Genomic DNA, 20,776 nt, shown 5'->3' on the forward strand with positions numbered 1-20,776 from the left:
GGTAAATAGCATGTTAGCATTGATTAGTGTAGCATGTTAGCATCGATTAGCTGGCAGTCAACATCAACAAAACTCACCTTTGTGATTTGGTTGACTATCGTTGCAAATGCATCTGCAGGTTATCCATACATCTCTGTGCCATGTCTGTCTTAGCACCGCCGGTCAAATGTGGAGACACTCTGGTACATTCAATGGGGGTCTGGGGGCAGACACTTTGGCATCTTGGGGCCAGTGGTGCAACTTGAATCCCTCCCTGTTAGTGTTGTTACACCCTCCGACAACACACCCACCAGGCATGATGTCTCCAAGGTTCCAAAAAATAGTCCAAAAAACGTAAAATAACAGAGCTGAGACCCGGTGTTTGTAATGTGTTGAAAATGAAAATGGTGGGTGTGTTACCTCGGTGACGTCACATTCTGACGTCATCGCCTCCAGCGCGATAAACAGAAAGGCGTTTAATTTGCCAAAATTCACCCATTTAGAGTTTGGAAATCGGTTAAAAAAATAGATGGTGATTTTTCTGCACCATCAAGGTATATATTGACGCTTACATAGGTCTGCTGATAATGTTCCCCTTCAAAGGGACACACACCCACTCAACATAATGTCACCGAGAAGACGGACAAGAAAATACTTGTACTGTAAATACTGCAAAAGAAAGTGATTTCATATTCAAAAGTTTCAAGCAGGCTGCCTGACATCCTCGCTTCTAAAAAAAATCTTCCCACAATGCAGTTCAACCTTTCTGATGTACAACTACTACTACTATTAAAGTTTTACACTTTATATTCTTACAATAGCTTTGTTTTTACAGAGAAAAAGAATATTAACAGAGCATGAAATACAATGTGTGTGTGTGTGTGTGTGTGTGTGTGTGTGTGTGTGTGTGTGTGTGTGTGTGTGTGTGTGTGTGTGTGTGTGTGTGTGTGTGTGTGTGTGTGTGTGTGTGAGTGTGTGTGTGTGGGAGTGTGTGAGTGTGTGTGTGTGTGTGTGTGTGTGTGTGTGTGTGTGTGTGTGTGTGTGTGTGTGTGTGTGTGTGTGTGTGTGTGTGTGTGTGTGTGTGTGTGTGTGTGTGTGTGTGTGTGTGTGTGTGTGTGTGTGTGTGTGTGTCCTCAGCATGCTGGTGTCTCTGCCTGCAGGCTGGACATTGGGATCTGGGAGCTGCTCTTGCTCAGGATGGACAACTGTGTCCCTCCATTCACGCCACTGCTGGCCAGCGAAGGATGTCGGTGCTTGAGGTCCACAGCAAAGTACCTGTTCACCGTCCAGCTGCGCCATTTCCTCTTCATCTCCGACTGCACCTGCAGGAACATAACTTGCATGGTCATTATTATCACCTTATAGCAGTTTGAGATCAGGGCTGTCAAAGTTCTCATTTTTCAAAATCAATACAATAAATAGATTTGTTTGTAATCTTTAGGGCTCCTTCAAGTTTGGTTCAAGGGACAGAGAAGGTTATCAGTCATAAAAATGTTAAAAATAAACAAATACAAACAATAATATATATGTGTATACATAAGTGTATATATATATAAATATTTAAGTGTTTACATATATATATATTTATATATCCATCCATCCATTTTCTTCCGCTTAGCCAAGGTCAGGTCGCGGAGGCAGCAGCCTAAGCAGAGAAGCCCAGACTTCCCTCTCCCCGGCCACTTGGTCCAGCTCCTCCCGAGGGATCCCGAGGTGTTCACAGGCCAGCCGGGAGACATAGTCTTCCCAACGTGTCCTGGGTCTTCCCTGTGGCCTCCTACTGGTCGGATGTACCCTAAACACCTCCCTAGGGCGGCAACTAAGTGGCATCCTGACCAGATGTCAGAACCACCTCATCTGGCTTCTCATAAATATATATATACTTATATATTAATATATATATATACATACATGTATATATGTCTATATATGTATATGTATATATATATATATATATATATATACAGTGGGGCAAAAAAATATTTAGTCAGCTAGCGATTGTGCAAGTTTTCCCACTTAAAATGATGACAGAGGTCTGTCATTTTCAGCTGCATTCGGGTGGAAGGTGCGTACACCCTGAACAAGTCGCCACCTCATCACAGGGCCAACACACACACACACACATATATGTATATATATATATATATATATATATATATATACCTGTGTGTGTGTATTTATAAATAAATATATATATATATATATATATATATATATATATATATATATATATATATATATATATAATATATTATTTTTGGGGGTTTTTTTTGTTTTTTTTCCTTCTTTTTCATTTCAACGTTTTAATCTCTACATTCCTGACGGAATAAATAAAGTACTATCTATCTATCTATCTATCTATCTATCTATCTATCTATCTATCTATCTATCTATTAACTTCAGGTCTCGCTGTGATATAAAGTTTTTTTTTTTTTTTTTTTTTTTCTATGCCCTTCTTGTCAAAACATTGTTTTTTAAGGCAAAAACACAAAATATGCAATATTTTCCCCCCAATAAAATCTTTAAAGTGGTATGAAGTAATTGAACTCTTAAGTATGTTAATGTTTCATTGATTTTAATTCATTATTATTTTTTAAGCAATGACAGTTTTTGGAAAATAAAAAAGTTCCACCAAACATATTGGGGGATCCCAAAGGGCCACACATTAAAGTGTTTTTTGTTTGTGTTTTGTCTGTCAGATCTGGCGCCCGACTTCATTGTACGTGTCTCGCTAACGCCTGCAAATAATGTGCGCTAACAAAGGATAGAAAACCTTTGCTGGTGTTTCTTTCTGTCATGATCATTTAATCATTACTATTAAGAGTGCTCATGATTTAAAACACTACACTCATTTAACAATGAGGCATTCTTCCTGTGTGCTTATACTGCCATCTAGTGTCTACTTATAAGCCTGTAAGCATGTGTGGTATAAACCAGTAAAACATCAATACAGTCTTAGTTTTCCAATTTTTGTTGAAATCCCGCTTTCTTTGAGCTTACAAAGATTATTGATAACACATTTAAAAAATGACAAGTTTGATTCAATGTTATTGGGGGGGAAAAAGGTCTCGGAAAACTGCAACTTTTGGCACAACTTTCTTAAAAAGCTGCTGCGATTTCAGTTGGAAATAAAAACAACAAAAGGCCGTAAAATCCTGAAGGGATTTACTGTATTATAGCAATATTTATGCAGTGCAGATATGCTGAGGACGCCACTATAACCTTGTTTATTTGATAACATATGCTGTGTATTTCATGGTAGATTATTCATGAGGAACACTGACCTGCTTTACTGTCATAAGAAACAACAAAAAGCTGAGTATAGTGTTGATGAAGAAGACTTTTACCTCTCCGTTCAGAAAGCAGTAGAGGACAGCAACCACGAAGCCCTGAAAGCAAACTCAAAATAGTTCAAAGTGAAGCCATGCAGACGTCTTCATCCTGTTTTAGTAGTGCTGGATTTTGCAGGGATTGTACACATTGCACACATTGCACACATTGTACACTTTGCACACTTTGCACACATTGCACACATTGTACACGCCATCACTTTTTCAATCCTGTAACTAAAGCAGCAGCGAGCAGTTTAATGGCCTCTGTCACTGTAAACTTTGTCATTTTAATGTCAGCTTTTTAAACAGTGAAACTAACTCTCTCACTGTTGTCATTTTAATCACAGCATTCAAATGATCAATATTGTCATTTTAATGTCAACATTCAAACAGTAAAACTTACTCTGTCACTAAAAACAAGTAACTTTTTAATTCAAATTCAAATATTTTAGTTTTGATGTCTATTAATGAGTATTTAAATTAATAAAATAACGCTGTCAATACTGGAAATTTTAATGTTAGCAAAAGTTAAACAATACAACTAATTCTGTCACTATAAATATTGTAATTTTAATACCGGCATCAAAACAAAAACATTTTTGATTATTGTCATTTTAAGGTCAGTATTTAAACAATTAAACTGCTCCTGTCACTTTAAATGTTTTTATTTTTTCATTTTCAAATGATTTCAACAAAAAAAACCTCAGTCACTGCATATAAACAACACTAACTCTGTCACTATTGTAGTTTTAATCACAGCATTCAAATGATAAATATTGTCATTTTAATGTCAACATTCAAACAGTAAAACTTACTCTCACTAAAAACAAGTAACTTTTTAATTCAAATTAAAATATTTTAGTTTTGATGTCTATTAATGAGTATTTAAATTAATAGAATAACGCTGTCAATACTGGACATTTTAATGTTAGCAAAATTAAACAATAAAACTAATTCTGTCACTATAAATATTGTAATTTTAATATCGGCATCAAAACAAAAACATTTTTGATTATTGTCATTTTAAGGTCAGTATTTAAACAATTAAACTGCTCCTGTCACTTTAAATGTTTTTATTTTTTCCCTTTCAAATGATTTCAACAAAAAAACCCTCAGTCACTGCATATAAACAACACTAACTCTGTCACTATTGTAGTTTTTAATCGCAGCATCTAAATTAAAAAAATATTGTAATTCTAATATCAGCATTTAAACAATAAAACTAACTAACTAGTAAAAATGAAAAAAATGTATATTTATAGTCATTTTAATGTCATCAATATTTAAACATTAAAAATAACTGTCAGTGTAAAAAATATATTTTTTAATTTAAGCATGAAAACCACCTCAGTCACTGGAAATATTGTAATTTCAGTGTCAACTATTAAACAATAAAGCTATTTTTTTTTACTGTAAATATTGTAGTTTTAAAGTCACCATTTAAAAAATAAAATTAACATTTTCACTATTTTATTGTTAATGCGAGCATTTAAACATTAAAATTAATTCAATCCCTTAAGTATTGTAATTTTAATGTCAGCAGCATTTAAAAAATAAAAGTAACTTTCTCACTGTAAATATTGTCATTTTATTGCCAGGATTCAAACAATAAAAGTAACTCTATTATTGTCAATATTGTCATTTTATTGGCAACTACATTTTAACAATGATACTGCACTGTCATTGTAAATATTTTCATTATAATGTCAGCATTTTAACAATAAAAATAACTTTGTCATTGTAAATATTGTCATTTTATCGTCAACACCATTTTAACCAAATGACTAACTCTGTCATTAAATATTGCAATTATATTGTCTGCATTTAAACAATAAAATACGTCTTTATAAATATTGTAGTTTGTAATCAACAGCAATTAAACAGTAAAGATAAGAATGTTAAAAAGCCTATTTATTCCAATAGCGACGTCGACGAGGCCATTCAAAAAACAGAAAAAGATTCATCATTGTTGTAGTTCATCACTGAGCGATGTTATGTTCATTGTAAAATAGCCCAAAGGTGAGAATGGCGCACCTGGAAGGATCCCAGGCCCAACTCAAACACCAGCCTCTCCTGCTTGCTGACGTTCTCGGGTAAGAAGACAAAGACAGTGTAGTGGATCCCGAAGAGAGGAATCAGCAGCAGAGTGGAACGTGCCAACCGCCTGCCCAAAAACAACAAAGGTTGCGACACCATAGAGGCTAACATTCAACATTTTCTCACTGACTTACAAGTAAATACTGGACTCATTTCCTCCGATATCTGGAGACTGCAGTTTCTGAACGAGGATGACGATGATGCCAACGAAGAGGACAAAATTGATCTGTACATAAAGAGAGAAGAAAAGATCTAAACCGTCCATATTACTTATAGTGGCTGTGAGCAGAATGGACACATTTTATTAACTATATTTTCAAACGGGGTACAACACTAATGTTAAATGTACTTTAAGTGGATGATACTTTAAAAAAATGTTTATTCTTATAGCAATACAGTCGTTAAAGTTAAGGATTTTTGTGATTTCTGATTGTTTGTGAGGGCACCAAAGGGACTTCTGTGTGTGTTTGGCAGAGCAGCCCAAACAGCAGAGTTGAGCTTGTCGTTGCTCTTTTAGTTTGTTTTTAAAGAGACAGTTCTTTCTTTTTCTCTGTTTAGCTGAACTGCACCAATTTTGTGAAGAGGAGTGGTCAGAAATTCAACCAGAAGTTTGCCAGAAGCTTGTGGATGACTACCAATATCACTTTATTGCAGTGAAACTTGCCAAGAGACGTGTAAGCAAATATTAACATTGCTGTACGTATACTTTTGACCCAGCACATTTGCTCACATTTTCAGTAGACACATAATAAACTCATACAAGAAGCAAACTTCATGAATGTTTTTAGTGAGCAACAAGTGAAGTGAAGTGAATTATATTTATATAGCGCTTTTTCTCTAGTGACTCAAAGCGCTTTACATAGTGAAACCCAATATCTAATTTACATTTAAAGCAGTGTGGGTGGCACTGGGAGCAGGTGGGTCAAGTGTCTTGCCCAAGGACACAACGGCAGGGACTAGGATGGCACAAGCGGGGATCGAACCTGCAACCCTCAAGTTGCTGGCACGGCCGCTCTACCAACCTAACTCTACCAACCTAACTCTACCAACCTAACTCTACCAACCTAACTATACCAACCTAACTCTACCAACCTAACTCTACCAACCTAACTATACCAACCTAACTCTACCAACCTAACTATACCAACCTAACTATACCAACCTAACTCTACCAACCTAACTCTACCACCCAGTATGTTTTCCAATCACTACATTACAAAAAAATAAGAGTTGTAGAAAGTATTGGAAAACATGATATTATGTCATTTACAAGCGTATATAAACTTTTGACCACCACTGTATATTAATCCCATTTTAAAAAATCCAAAAACATATTGATGTTTTTACATTTCTTATAAAATAATTAATGCAATAATTAAACGTTTTAGTGCATATAAACCAGTGTTTTTCAACCTTTTTTGAGCCAAAGCACATTTTCTGTGTTGACAAAATGTGGAGTCACACCACCAGCAGAAATCATTAAAAAAAGAAACTGGGTTGACAGTAAAAAGTTGTTGTTGCAATTGTTGGATATGACTTTAAAGCATAAGCAAGCATGCATGACTATAGCTCTTGTCTCAAAGTAGGTGTACTGTCACCACCTGTCACATCACACCCTGACTTATTTGCACTTTTTTGCTGTTTTCCTGTATATAGTGTTTTACTTCTTGTCTTGTGCTCCTATTTTGGTGGCTTTTTCTCTTTTGTTGGTATTTTCCTGTAGCAGTTTCATGTCCTCCTTTGAGCGATATTTCTACTTTGTTTTAGCAATCAAGAATATTTCAGTTGTTTTAATTCTTCTTTGTGGAGACATTGTTGATTGTCATGTTCGGATGTACTGTCACACTTGGAACGTATGATGATGCAGGATTTTGTTCTCCCAAGGATGCAAAGGACACTCCAGACAAAAACGTAAAGGTATGATGATTTAATAGAATAAAACTGACTTGGACGAAACCAAAAGAGCTAGCATGGGAGCTAGGTAACACTAAAGGGCCTTAGCATGGAAGCTAAGGCTAACACTTAGCATAGAGTCTGGAACCAGAAACATAAACGCGACTGTTGCTTACCGCAAACAAGGAACCCAGAACAAGCAATAAAAAGAGCATGCTTAAACATAGTCTCCTGATTGGACACAGGTGTGTCCCAAAAAACTGACGCAGGCGAAAATCATACGTAACTATGGTGACAAAACAAACAAGGAAGTGCAGCCAGAAACTAAATAAGTACAAAAGTAACAGAACATAATACAAAAGGAGTCAAAAATCTAAACATAATATGATCCAGGCAGCGGATTATATTATGTACTTTGTGGACGCCGACTTTGCTCCACAGTAAGTCTTTGCTGTCGTCCAGCATTCTGTTTTTGTTGACTTTGTAGCCAGTTCAGTTTTAGTTTGGTTCTGCATAGCCTTCCCTAAGCTTCAGTGCCTTTTCTTAGGGGCACTCACCTTTTTGTTTGTTTTTGATTTAAGCATTAGATACCTTTTTACCTGAACACTGCCTCCCGCTGTTTCCGACATCTACAAAGCAATGAGCTACCTGCTGCCACCTACTGATAAGGAAGAGTATTACAGGGTTACTCTGCCGATCTCTAGACAACACCCACACTCAACAACAACACAACATTTGCAGACTAGAATTACTGCTTTGCAAAAAATACCCAAATAGGCGAAATGAGATCATCTAACCACAGCACACCAGACTGTATCTCACGGCACAGTGGTTGAAAAACACATAGCAGGTGTGTGTGTGTAGGGGACGTGGGGTTTAGAGGGGTCCTCTCTGGGTCTTGTGTACGGGGGCCCAGACTTTGCTGCTTGGCCCTTGCCTTCAAGGGACTAGACAAGCATGACTTGGAGCGCAAAGTTGTATTTTTGGACATGAAAGTGTGTTTCTGTCATGACTTGTTCAGGATGCAATGAGTTAATAAAGTACCATGATGGAGGCCAGCACAGGTCCCTTGATTACCCACCAGATGGCAGCATTGTCGTTCATGTCCCAGCAGCTGAAAGTGCAACATCTCTACTGACAACACTGCATCCAGCAAGTCACATCATTCCACACAAGAAGAACTTACCCAATATCATCCAAATGAAACCTCAGCACGGCCCAGACGGTCACACACAGGGTGGGAGCTCCTGCAACACAACAACATCTCAACAATATTCTTCTGTCCACTGCAAGTGCATCGTGTGACAAGCCTCACTCACCCCAGCCCACGCCGATGTACCAGTAGAAGTATCTTCTTTCCGGGAAGAAGGTCTCCACCAGCAGAGTGAAGAGGTAGAGACCCTCGATGAAGAGCCAGAAGTAGTTGGAGAGGACGCAGTAATGGAAGAACACCAACACTGATCGACATTCCAGCTGAGAGGCCACAACACACACACACACACACCTGAGGAGATGGCCTGCTGACCTCTGCGTGTGTGTGTGTGTGTGTGTGTGTGTGTGTGTGTGTGTGTGTGTGTGTCTGCGTGTGTCTGCGTGTGTGTGCGTGCGTGCGTGTGTGTGTGTTTGTGTGTGTCTGCGTGTGTGTGTGTGTGTGTGTGTGTGTGTGTGTGTGTGTCTGCGTGTGTCTGCGTGTGTGTGCGTGCGTGCGTGTGTGTGTGTGTGTGTGTGTGTGTGTGTGTGTGTGTGTGTGTGTGTGTGTGTGTGTGTGTGTGTGTGTGTGTGTTACTCACAGTGTGTACGAAGCAGTGCTCGCTGTCCTGGGAGTATAAGACGCCATCTTTGATGAAGACAGAAATAGCTCTCAGGATGAAGGACACAAATAAGTTCATGTGGATGAAATTTCTGGTACAGTGCAGCTTCCTGTGTGGACAAAGTGGACGACTCCTAAGGACGATGGTCAAACGCTGACATGCTGGCACAGCACACAAGTCATTGTTTGATTGCCCAGGATTTTGCAAGTTTACCTCCTAGCAAAGCCAGGATTTAGTTTCATGGTCACTTTATTTGAACATAACAAAAAACTAACGAATGTTAGAAAGGTTTTACAAACCCTGTTTCCATATGAGTTGTGTTAGATGTAAATATAAACAGAATACAATGATTTGCAAATCCTTTTCAAGCCTTATTCAGTTGAATATGCTACAAAGACAACATATTTCATGTTCAAACTCATAAACATTTTTTTTGTTTGCTAATTATCATTAACTTTAGAATTTGATGCCAGCAACACGTGACAAAGAAGTTGGGAAAGGTGGCAATAAATACTGATAAAGTTGAGAAATACTCATCAAACACTTATTTGGAACATCCCACAGGTGTGCAGGCTAATTGGGAACAGGTGGGTGCCATGATTGGGTATAAAAACAGCTTCCCAAAAAATGCTCAGTCTTCCACAAGAAAGGATGGGGCGAGGTACACCCCTTTGTCCACAACTGTGTGAGCAAATAGTCAAACAGTTTAAGAACAACCTTTCTCAAAGTGACATTGCAAGAAATTTAGGGATTTCAACATCTACGCTCCATAATATCATCAAAAGGTTCAGAGAATCTGGAGAAATCACTCCACGTAAGCGGCATGGCCGGAAACCAACATTGAATGACCGTGACCTTCCATCCCTCAGACAACACTGTATCAAAAACTGACATCAATCTCTAAAGGATATCACCACATGGGCTCAGGAACACTTCAGAAAACCACTGTCACTAAATACAGTTTGTCGCTACATCTGGAAGTGCAAGTTAAAGCTCTACTATGCAAAGCGAAAGCCATTTATCAACAACATCCAGAAACGGCGCCGGCTTCTCTGGGCCCAAGATCATCTAAGATGGACTGATGCAAAGTGGAATAGTGTTATGTGGTCTGATGAGTCCACATTTCAAATTGTTTTTGGAAATATTCGACATTGTGTCATCCGGACCAAAGGGGAAGCGAACCATGCAGACTGTTATCGACGCAAAGTGTAAAAGCCAGCATGTGTGATGGTATGGGGGTGCATTAGTGCCCAAGGCATGGGTAACTTACACATCTGTGAAGGCACCATTAATCCTGAAAGGTACATACAGGTTTTGGAACAACATATGCTGCCATCTAAGCGCCGTCTTTTTCATGGACGCCCCTGCTTATTTTAGCAAGACAATGCCAAGCCACATTCAGCATGTGTTACAACAGCGTAACTTTGTAGTGAAAGAGTGCGGGTACTAGACTGGCCCGCCTGTAGTACAGACCTGTGTCCCATGGAAAATGTGTGGCACATTAATTATGTGGCGTCAAATACCACAACGGAGACTGTTGAACAACTTAAGCTGTACATCAAGCAAGAATGGGAAACTATTCCACTTCAAAAATTGTTCTCCTCAGTTCCCAACACTGGTAAAAATGCCTCTGTGCCAAGTTTTTGCAATGTGTTGCTGCCATTAAATTCTAAGGTAATGATTATATGCAACAACAACAAAATATATATATCTACCAGTTCGAACGTTAATTATCTTGTCTTTGAAGTCTATTCAATTGAATTTAAGTTGAAAAGGATTTGCAAATCATTGTATTCTGTTTTTTTTTCCCATTCAAACAATATGCCAACTTAACTGTTTTGGGGTTTTGTACTATTATCACCTTTGGTATCAGCACTGCCATTTTATGAATGGATCTGCCCTCCTCTTTTGTGTCGCGTATTGCAATGCTGACTCACCAACTGTTGTTGTTGTTGTTGTATTATCCTCGCTCTCGCTCTCATTAATCTATGTATTCATTTCCTGTTAATAACTGCTCACTTTCTACTGTTACACACTTCCTTCTCCACTTCTTCAACATGACTAAACACTTACTACTTAGTGTGGTCCAAAGCTAGCTTAGCAGTTAGCTTAGCTATTAGGATGCTTGCTACTGGCTGTGTAACATGTTTAGCATCGTCCTCCAGTGATAATATTACATGATGATGATAAGTTTTTCAACTTGTTTCAGTCGGGGTCCACCTTCATCAATTCCTGGTAAAGTGGACTGGACTACAAAAGCACCACGAAGATGCTTGGTGAGAAAGAGAGCACTACTGCTGTGATCATACTGATGATCCCCCTTGTGGGCCAAAGTCTCACCTGAACCTGCACAGGATGACCATGGCTGTGGTGAGGGACAGCAAAGACGTGCTGTAGCCAACTGTGTACAAAGCCTTCACTGACAGAAAGTGCATTTCCTGGTGAAACACAGGAAAACATCTTGGTTGACAAAGGTGGAAATAGGAAGAGAATTGTCTGCTCCTGAAAATGAACCTGGCAGCGTCTACTCGTAACATTAATACGTTTTTGAGTAACGGGTACTTGAAAGGCCCATATCCATTGCCAGAAGCGATATGCCGCATTTCCCCAGCTAGGAGCAGGTAAAATTATTATTTTACTCACCTAATTGAGTTTTTATCGTCCTGGTTTATGGTTACTTCAAAACTGATATAGTTACCATTTTGAGCAAAACAGAAACAGTAAAGTATCAGTAGAGTGGAACAACCAGTTGCCTCTACTATAGTGAAGCTAATATCATTTATTTATGATTCATGACACTTAAGGACTTCCAAAGTGTGTGGATAAATAGATATGATCAAAGTAGTATCAATCTCATGGAGATATCCGAGCCATTTTGAGAGATAACGAGGAAACCAGTCACGCGATCTGTGAAGTAACGTTACGGATCACTGCTCCCTTCCTCATCAACAACAATGCTAATCAAGCAGACTTTGAGAGGGATCAATTATGAGCCAGAACCTTATATTTTTGAGCCCGAACACAAAGAGGATGAGCAATAAGTTTTAGAAGGCAAGTGATGGATGCCGTTTTAATTAACACTGTAATCATCTGCAGCATCGCTAGTTGCTGAACATACACACTAAACATTTTAAACCATAAGAAAATAAACACTTACTGTAATATTTCCACTCTCGCTGGGATGCCGACCGACGGGACGCTCACATAATTCTGTTTGGATAAAGAATAAATCTTAATCCACAAGTAGGATTTTTTTTTTAAATTGTTCCTGGAGAAAGCGTCTTTCCGGGTCTTTTCCGCCATCTCTTAATGTGAAAGTGGACCAGCCTGTCGGACCATGGTCACCTGTGTCTACTACCAGGTGAGAGATGCATGAACTAGAATCTAGAATTTAGTATTGCAAGTTTGAGACAAAAGTAGAAGCAGACAATTGCTTATAGTGTGTCAACAATAGCATTGTTAGCTAGAATTAGATCATTGCTTCGCTAAAATAGTCCGTCTGCATTAGCGTTTAAATTAACAATATCACTCACATTTGGTGAATTTTCATGTCCAGTAAATGAAGTATTGTTGGCGCTTTCTGGATGTTTTTAAAGAGGGTGAAATGAGCGCAACAGAGGATTCTTGATCTGTTGTTAGCTATTTATTTACAATTTCGAATGCATAAAAAAAGTTTTGGTCTTACATAAGGATTGTGAGCAATTTTTACAATTTTTGCATATTTTCAGCATGAATGATCTGATAATATGATCAAAGTGCAGAAACGTTTTCTACAGTGTTGTCAATCTCTGGTAATCGCAGAAGGTATTCAGAGCGGAATATTCCAAATGGCTGACTGAAATTGTGGCATTTTGTGACGTTTAAACAGTATTTTCACACACTCTGCAGATTGTAAATACGATTGGAAATGGTTTAATGGATACAATGAAACAAAAATATGCATATAAAGTCACCTTGTTATTCCACTCCATTGGTACTTTAAAGAAAATGGCCATGTATGGACTTTTCTTCTCTTCCATAGATTACATAGCCTGTGTTTCCTCAGGCTCTTTCAGCGTTTCCCCAAGAATCTTGAGAAAAACCTCAGTAGAAGAGGACACAAAATAGCATACTAGCAATTTATGTTTTTCTGACATACATATATATATATATATATATATATATATATATATATATATATATATATATATATATATATATATATATATATACATTTCAGGCTCCAGTACTCTGGAATGCCCTCCCGGTAACAGTTCGAGATGCCACCTCAGTAGAAGCATTTAAGTCTCACCTTAAAACTCATTTGTATACTCTAACCTTTAAATAGACTCCCTTTTTAGACCAGTTGATCTGCCGTTTCTTTTATTTTTCTCCTATGTCCCACTATCCCTTGTGGAGGGGGTCCGGTCCGATCCAGTGGCCATGTACTGCTTGCCTGTGTATCGGCTGGGGACATCTCTGCGCTGCTGATCCGCCTCCACTTGGGATGGTTTCCTGCTGGCTCCGCTGTGAACAGGACTCTCGCTGCTGTGTTGGATCCGCTTTGGACTGGACTCTCGCGACTGTGTTGGATCCATTGTGGATTGAACTTTCACAGTATCATGTTAGACCCGCTCGACATCCATTGCTTTCCTCCTCTCCAAGGTTCTCATAGTCATCATTGTCACCGACGTCCCACCGGGTGTGAGTTTTCCTTGCCCTTATGTGGGCCTACCGAGGATGTCGTAGTGGTTTGTGCAGCCCTTTGAGACACTAGTGATTTAGGGCTATATAAGTAAACATTGATTGATTGATTGATATGTGTGTGTGTATATATATATATGCATACATATATACATATATTCATATGTGTGTATATATGTATGTATATATATATATATATATATATATATATATATATATATATATATATATATATATATATATATATATATATATATATATATATATATATATATATATATATATATATATATATATATATATATATATATAACTGTATATTTTGGTGGGAATTTTACCTGTGATTTTACCCTCATTTTTAGGTGCAGAAGTATGCAAGGAGTAGCAATGATGTTCTCTAGTACATTATAGAGGACCTTTGATCGCTGTAGCCCTAAACTGAACACTTTCATGTTGGTATAGTTTAAATCCATCCATCCATCCATCATCTAATCAATTGTTGTAAAGTATAATATTTTTTCAGCAGACTAATAAGCGGTTCAGTATTTACAGAGAATAATAAGATCATGTTGATGAGAAAGTCAGCTGTGTTGTTAAGTGTCATGTTGTCTTTGCCGCACACCATTGAAGGTTTGTGTGTGTACTTCATTAGTATAAACATTCTGATCAGTAATGATGTTTTCATGTCACTGAAAACATTGCCTGTATACTGAAAAAAAAAAGTTGTTTATGCTAGAATGAAGTCCCTTTGGGATGACTGCTTGTGTACAAACCGGATGAGTGTTGTTTCCTGGCTGGTCTAAACAAGCGTCGTAGTAGTGAGGGAACGTGTCCGACCATCCAAACTCAGTACAGTTTCGACTGATCGTCCCCAGTTCTGCAAACGTAACACAATCATTACTACAGATGAGTATCTTTCACATTTACACCGATACGGTACCATCTCACAATTGCTGGGAATTGATACCAGTACCCAGTACTTTGGATATTTTTGTGTGTAATAAATGTCAGTTTATTTGAGTTTTGAAAATCCACAGAAAATGTATTTAACATTTACTGAGTAAGCTGATAATGTTTTGTTCAGTTGTTGTACACTTCTGAGTCTCATTTGCAAGTATGTATTTATTTTGGTTTGTCCTTTGTGCGTTGACACAGTCAGGAAGTAGTCTTTGCCATTAAATTGAATGTACCAGACTTGTCTTTTGCTGAACCCTATAAAGTGTTTGTACTTTTACAAAAGACTTGGGAAATTGTGTTAGATGTAAATATAAACAGAATACAATGATTTGCAAATCCTTTTCAAGCCATATTCAGTTGAATATGCTACAAAGACAACATATTTCATGTTCAAACTCATAAACTTTATTTTTTGTTGTTGCAAATAATCATTAACTTTAGAATTTGATGCCAGCAACACGTGAAAAAGAAGTTGGGAAAGGTGGCAAAAAAAAATGATAAAGCTGAGGAATGCTCATCAAACACTTATTTGGAACATCCCACAGGTGTGCAGGCTAATTGGGAACAGGTGGGTGCCATGATTGGCTATAAAAACAGCTTCCCAAAAAATGCTCAGTCTTTTATAAGAATGACTGAGCAAGAAAAAAACATATGCTGCCATCTAAGTGCCATCTTTTTCATGGACGCCCCTGCTTATTTTAGCAAGACAATGCCAAGCCACATTCAGCACGTGTTACAACAGCGTGGCTTCGTAAAAAAAGAGTGTGGGTACTTTCCTGGCCCGCCTGCAGTCCAGACCTGTCTCCCATGGAAAATGTGTGGCGCATTATGAAGCGTAAAATAGGACAGCGGAGACCCCGGACTGTTGAAGGACTGAAGCTCTACATAAAACAAGAATGGGAAAGAATTCCCCTTTCAAAGCTTCCACAATTAGTTTCCTCAGTTCCCAAATGTTTATTGAGTGTTGTTGAAAGAGAAGTTGATGTAACACAGTGGTGAACATGCCCTTTCCCAACTACTTTGGCACGTGTTGCAGCCATGAAATTCTAAGTTTATGAGTTTGAACATCAAATATGTTGTCTTTGTAGCATATTCAACTGAATATGGCTTGAAAAGGATTTGCAAATCATTGTATTCTGTTTATATTTACATCTAACACAATTTCCCAACTCATATGGAAACGGGGTTTGTAAGTCTATTGTACTTATTACGCACCAGCTTTTTGAAATTCGCCATGTAAAATCGCTAAAGCAATCAGTAGCATGTATGTAAATTAGCATTAAGCTAGTGCATTTTGAAATATGGAACCTTAGCATATATGTGAATTAGCATTAAGCTAGTGCATTTTGAAATATGGAACTTTACCTTTTGAGCGTTTTCTATCAGGCGTTCTTGCTTTGTTGGCATAGAAAATTGCAACATTATTAGCTAGAGGTGGTTCACTACAAATACCAGCGTTTAAACCGGTGCTTAAAAATGTACACAAAGATATCTAAATGCTGTATTGTTGGAGTTGATGTTAACTGGTACCTGGTAGTACCAACATAGTTCAGCAGGTACCATTAAAGAAATGTAAATCATGTGCTCCTATTTCTGCCTTTTCCAATCCGCACGGGACGCAATCAAGGTTTGTTTGAATGAGAGGCAAGTACGCTGACAACCGAGCTAAAAGCCTGGATTATCAACTTGATAGCCAGCATTGCTATTGAAGTCGTCACGGATGGAACTTTACTGGCGTACTCATAGCTTAATAGTTTAGCCACAGTGGCTGGCCTCTGTTTGACCTAACCCTCATCATGACATTACTTCTAATTGTACTGTTGCCACATAAGCTACTTAAGTACATACTTAAGTACATACTCAAGTACATACTCAAGTACATACTCAAGTACATACTCAAGTACATGACATGAAAGTGATTCAGCGGCAACAAGTAGTTAGTCGTATAAACAGAAAGCCGATGTAACTCTCAAAACGTATAATAAGTACTTTAATGACTTGCACTTTGGAAAATGTTCAAAGGTCTTAAAAATGCCATAGTAGAAATGTAGACTCCTTAAAAGGAGTTGTACCTTGGTCCCTGACATAAATATCATATTTCGCTGTATTTCCTAAGAAAGGCAAAGCACTTTGAATCAGTGACTCACCAAAGTCTTCCTTGCTGGTGGCGTGAGAGAAGATGTCAGGGCAGGTGACCTGAACCACGTCCCCGATCCTGGCAGGTTGCCAACAGGTCAGGTTGTCCCACATCCACGGACACCCTGGAACACCACAAGTACGGACTCAGTACTTCTTGTTCTCACAGCGACTCAGGCTGTGTCCGGAGAGAACTGCACTACTAAGATCCCACAGAACAGCTGCAAACTACACAATTGTGTCTACTATTGCAGGTGATTTACTAATACTGCACAGTTCAGAATAACAAAAGTGTTGCGAGCCACACCATTTAAACAAGGTTGTTTGCGTGTACTACTAGATGTCACCATGGAGACACTCATTTTCCTTCACATTCATGACATCATGCTCCATCCTGCTGTGTTTTGTTATTTCGTGGAACATGCGGCACATAAGTACAATGTGCACCACCTTTTCTGCGCTATTACAAGCAGGTCCACAGACCTCAGACCTCGTCTCCCCATATTGAAGACTCTCAACACAGTGGATTGCACTTCCAACACACCTTTAGAATCCAACTTCCCTACTAAATTTAAAAATCATGGCTCAGGTCAACCTTTACCTGATCTGAACCAAAATTGATCCCCAGCAACTTTCCGCAACATCAAACAGGTTTATATGTGGTTATAGTGTATATATATATATATATATATATATATATATGTGGTTATAGTGTGTGTATATATATATATATATATATATATTTATATGTGGTTATAGTATATATATACATATATATATCTATATGTGGTTATAATGTATATATATATTTATATTTGGTTATAGTGTATGTATATATATATATTTTTTTTTTTATATGTGGTTATAGTGTATATATATATATATTTAGATGTGGTTATAATGTATATATATATTTATATGTGGTTATAAAGTATATATATATATATAAAGTATATATATATATATATAAAGTATATATATATATATGTGGTTATAGTGTACATATATTTTCTCATTCTATTTTGCACACTCTTGTAGGTCAACATGTACATAGTGTTATGTTTATAGTGTACATGCCCCCCAACCCCCATTTTTTGTATATATTGTTTTTCAAATCACCTGACAGGTATGCTGTGTATGTGTATGTACATAATTTATCAATTTTTTTACATAGTTTTTTATACATGTTACAGGTTATATATATTTTATTATTGAATGTATCGTATATGATGGATATTTAATGGACCACAATGGAAACAAGCCTTTTGGCTTTTTGTGCCATTATTTGCCTTTTCAAAGCATAAAATTGATTCAATTCTTTAAGATGTCAATAAACTTCTCAATCAATCAAAAGTCTTCTAGTGCGATCTAGATGATGGAACCCACTTTTTAGCGTGGTAGACTTACAGAAATGGTGCACTGGAATGAAATGCAGTGGTGCAAGATGTTCTTCATTATCGGAGATATCTTGATTTATTTTGGTGAGATCAGCCCCTTCAGTTATCCAGCAATTCAAAATGAAATTACTGGATAGACGATATGTTTGGTTAACAATGAATAGGATAGTGTTTTTCATTGAATAGAATAGACTAGAAGTACTTTATTGATCCCTGGGGGGAAATTCAGCACCACAGTTAGCTTACAATAGACAATAAACACTTAGGTATTTTTTACATGTGAATAATATAAATACAGTCTATTATACAGCATTATTCACATGTGAATAATATAAATACAGTCTATTATACAGCATTATTCACAGGTGAATAATATAAATACAGTCTATTATACAGCATTATTCACATGTGAATAATATAAATACAGTCTATTATACAGCATTATTCACATGTGAATACTATAAATACAGTCTATTATACAGCATTATTCACAGGTGAATAATATAAATACAGTCTATTATACAGCATTATTCACATGTGAATAATATAAATACAGTCTATTATACAGCATTATTCACATGTGAATAATATAAATACAGTCTATTATACAGCATTATTCACATGTGAATAATATAAATACAGTCTATTATACAGCATTATTCACAGGTGAATAATATAAATACAGTCTATTATACAGCATTATTCACATGTGAATAATATAAATACAGTCTATTATACAGCATTATTCACATGTGAATAATATAAATACAGTCTATTATACAGCAGCATTCACATGTGAATAATATAAATACAGTCTATTATACAGCATTATTCACATGTGAATAATATAAATACAGTCTATTATACAGCATTATTCACAGGTGAATAATATAAATACAGTCTATTATACAGCATTATTCACATGTGAATAATATAAATACAGTCTATTATACAGCATTATTCACATGTGAATATTATTAATACCGTCTATTATACAGCATTATCCACATGTGAATAATATAAATACAGTCTATTATACAGCATTATTCACATGTGAATAATATAAATACAGTCTATTATACAGCATTATTCACAGGTGAATAATATAAATACAGTCTATTATACAGCATTATTCACATGTGAATAATATAAATACAGTCTATTATACAGCATTATTCACATGTGAATAATATAAATACAGTATATTATACAGCAGCATTCACATGTGAATAATATAAATACAGTCTATTATACAGCATTATTCACATGTGAATAATATAAATACAGTCTATTATACAGCAGCATTCACATGTGAATAATATAAATACAGTCTATTATACAGCATTATTCACATGTGAATAATATAAATACAGTCTATTATACAGCATTATTCACAGGTGAATAATATAAATACAGTCTATTATACAGCATTATTCACATGTGAATAATATAAATACAGTCTATTATACAGCATTATTCACATGTGAATAATATAAATACAGTCTATTATACAGCATTATTCACATGTGAATAATATAAATACAGTCTATTATACAGCATTATTCACAGGTGAATAATATAAATACAGTCTATTATACAGCATTATTCACATGTGAATAATATAAATACAGTATAATATACAGCATTATCCACATGTGAATAATATAAATACAGTCTATTATACAGCATTATTCACATGTGAATAACATAAATACAGTCTATTATACAGCATTATTCACATGTGAATAATATAAATACAGTCTATTATACAGCATTATTCACATGTGAATAATATAAATACAGTCTATTATACAGCATTATTCACATGTGAATAATATAAATACAGTCTATTATACAGCATTATTCACATGTAAATAATATAAATACAGTCTATTATACAGCATTATTCACATGTGAATAATATAAATACAGTCTATTATACAGCATTATTCACATGTAAATAATATAAATACAGTCTATTATACAGCATTATTCACATGTGAATACTATAAATACAGTCTATTATACAGCATTATTCACATGTGAATAACATAAATACAGTCTATTATACAGCAGTATTCACATGTGAATAATATAAATACAGTCTATTATACAGCATTTTTCACATGTAAATAACATAAATACAGTCTATTATACAGCATTATTCACATGTGAATAATATAAATACAGTCTATTATACAGCATTATTCACATGTGAATAACATAAATACAGTCTATTATACAGCAGTATTCACATGTGAATAATATAAATACAGTCTATTATACAGCATTATTCACATGTAAATAACATAAATACAGTCTATTATACAGCATTATTCACATGTGAATAATATACATACATTATACATTTAAGTACAGTCAAAAAGGAGTCTGATGGCTGTCAGTATGAACATTATTATTATTTATTACATATTAACATTGTTCTCTGTTTGGATTCATTTCACTTGATCAGACTTTTTATAACTTTCCA

At 36.2% G+C, this 20,776-nt stretch overlaps 1 protein-coding gene across 1 annotated transcript in view; it reads right to left on the minus strand.

Moving 5' to 3' along the window:
• Positions 1–855: 855 nt before the first annotated feature.
• Positions 856–20,776, minus strand: part of LOC133540381 (pituitary adenylate cyclase-activating polypeptide type I receptor-like) — a 56,097-nt gene continuing 36,176 nt past the window's right edge. The window contains exons 4-14 of the mRNA XM_061882919.1: positions 16,900–17,013; positions 14,569–14,672; positions 11,453–11,550; positions 9,092–9,221; positions 8,621–8,774; positions 8,488–8,548; positions 8,346–8,415; positions 5,543–5,634; positions 5,346–5,475; positions 3,327–3,368; positions 856–1,301 (exon numbers count right to left, since the gene is read on the minus strand). Coding sequence (XP_061738903.1) covers positions 1,113–1,301; positions 3,327–3,368; positions 5,346–5,475; positions 5,543–5,634; positions 8,346–8,415; positions 8,488–8,548; positions 8,621–8,774; positions 9,092–9,221; positions 11,453–11,550; positions 14,569–14,672; positions 16,900–17,013 — 1,184 coding nt within the window. The 3' untranslated portion in view covers positions 856–1,112. The remainder of the gene's footprint in view (positions 1,302–3,326; positions 3,369–5,345; positions 5,476–5,542; positions 5,635–8,345; positions 8,416–8,487; positions 8,549–8,620; positions 8,775–9,091; positions 9,222–11,452; positions 11,551–14,568; positions 14,673–16,899; positions 17,014–20,776) is intronic.

The sequence above is a fragment of the Nerophis ophidion genome, linkage group LG22 (assembly GCF_033978795.1).
Source record: "Nerophis ophidion isolate RoL-2023_Sa linkage group LG22, RoL_Noph_v1.0, whole genome shotgun sequence".
NCBI lineage: Eukaryota > Metazoa > Chordata > Actinopteri > Syngnathiformes > Syngnathidae > Nerophis > Nerophis ophidion.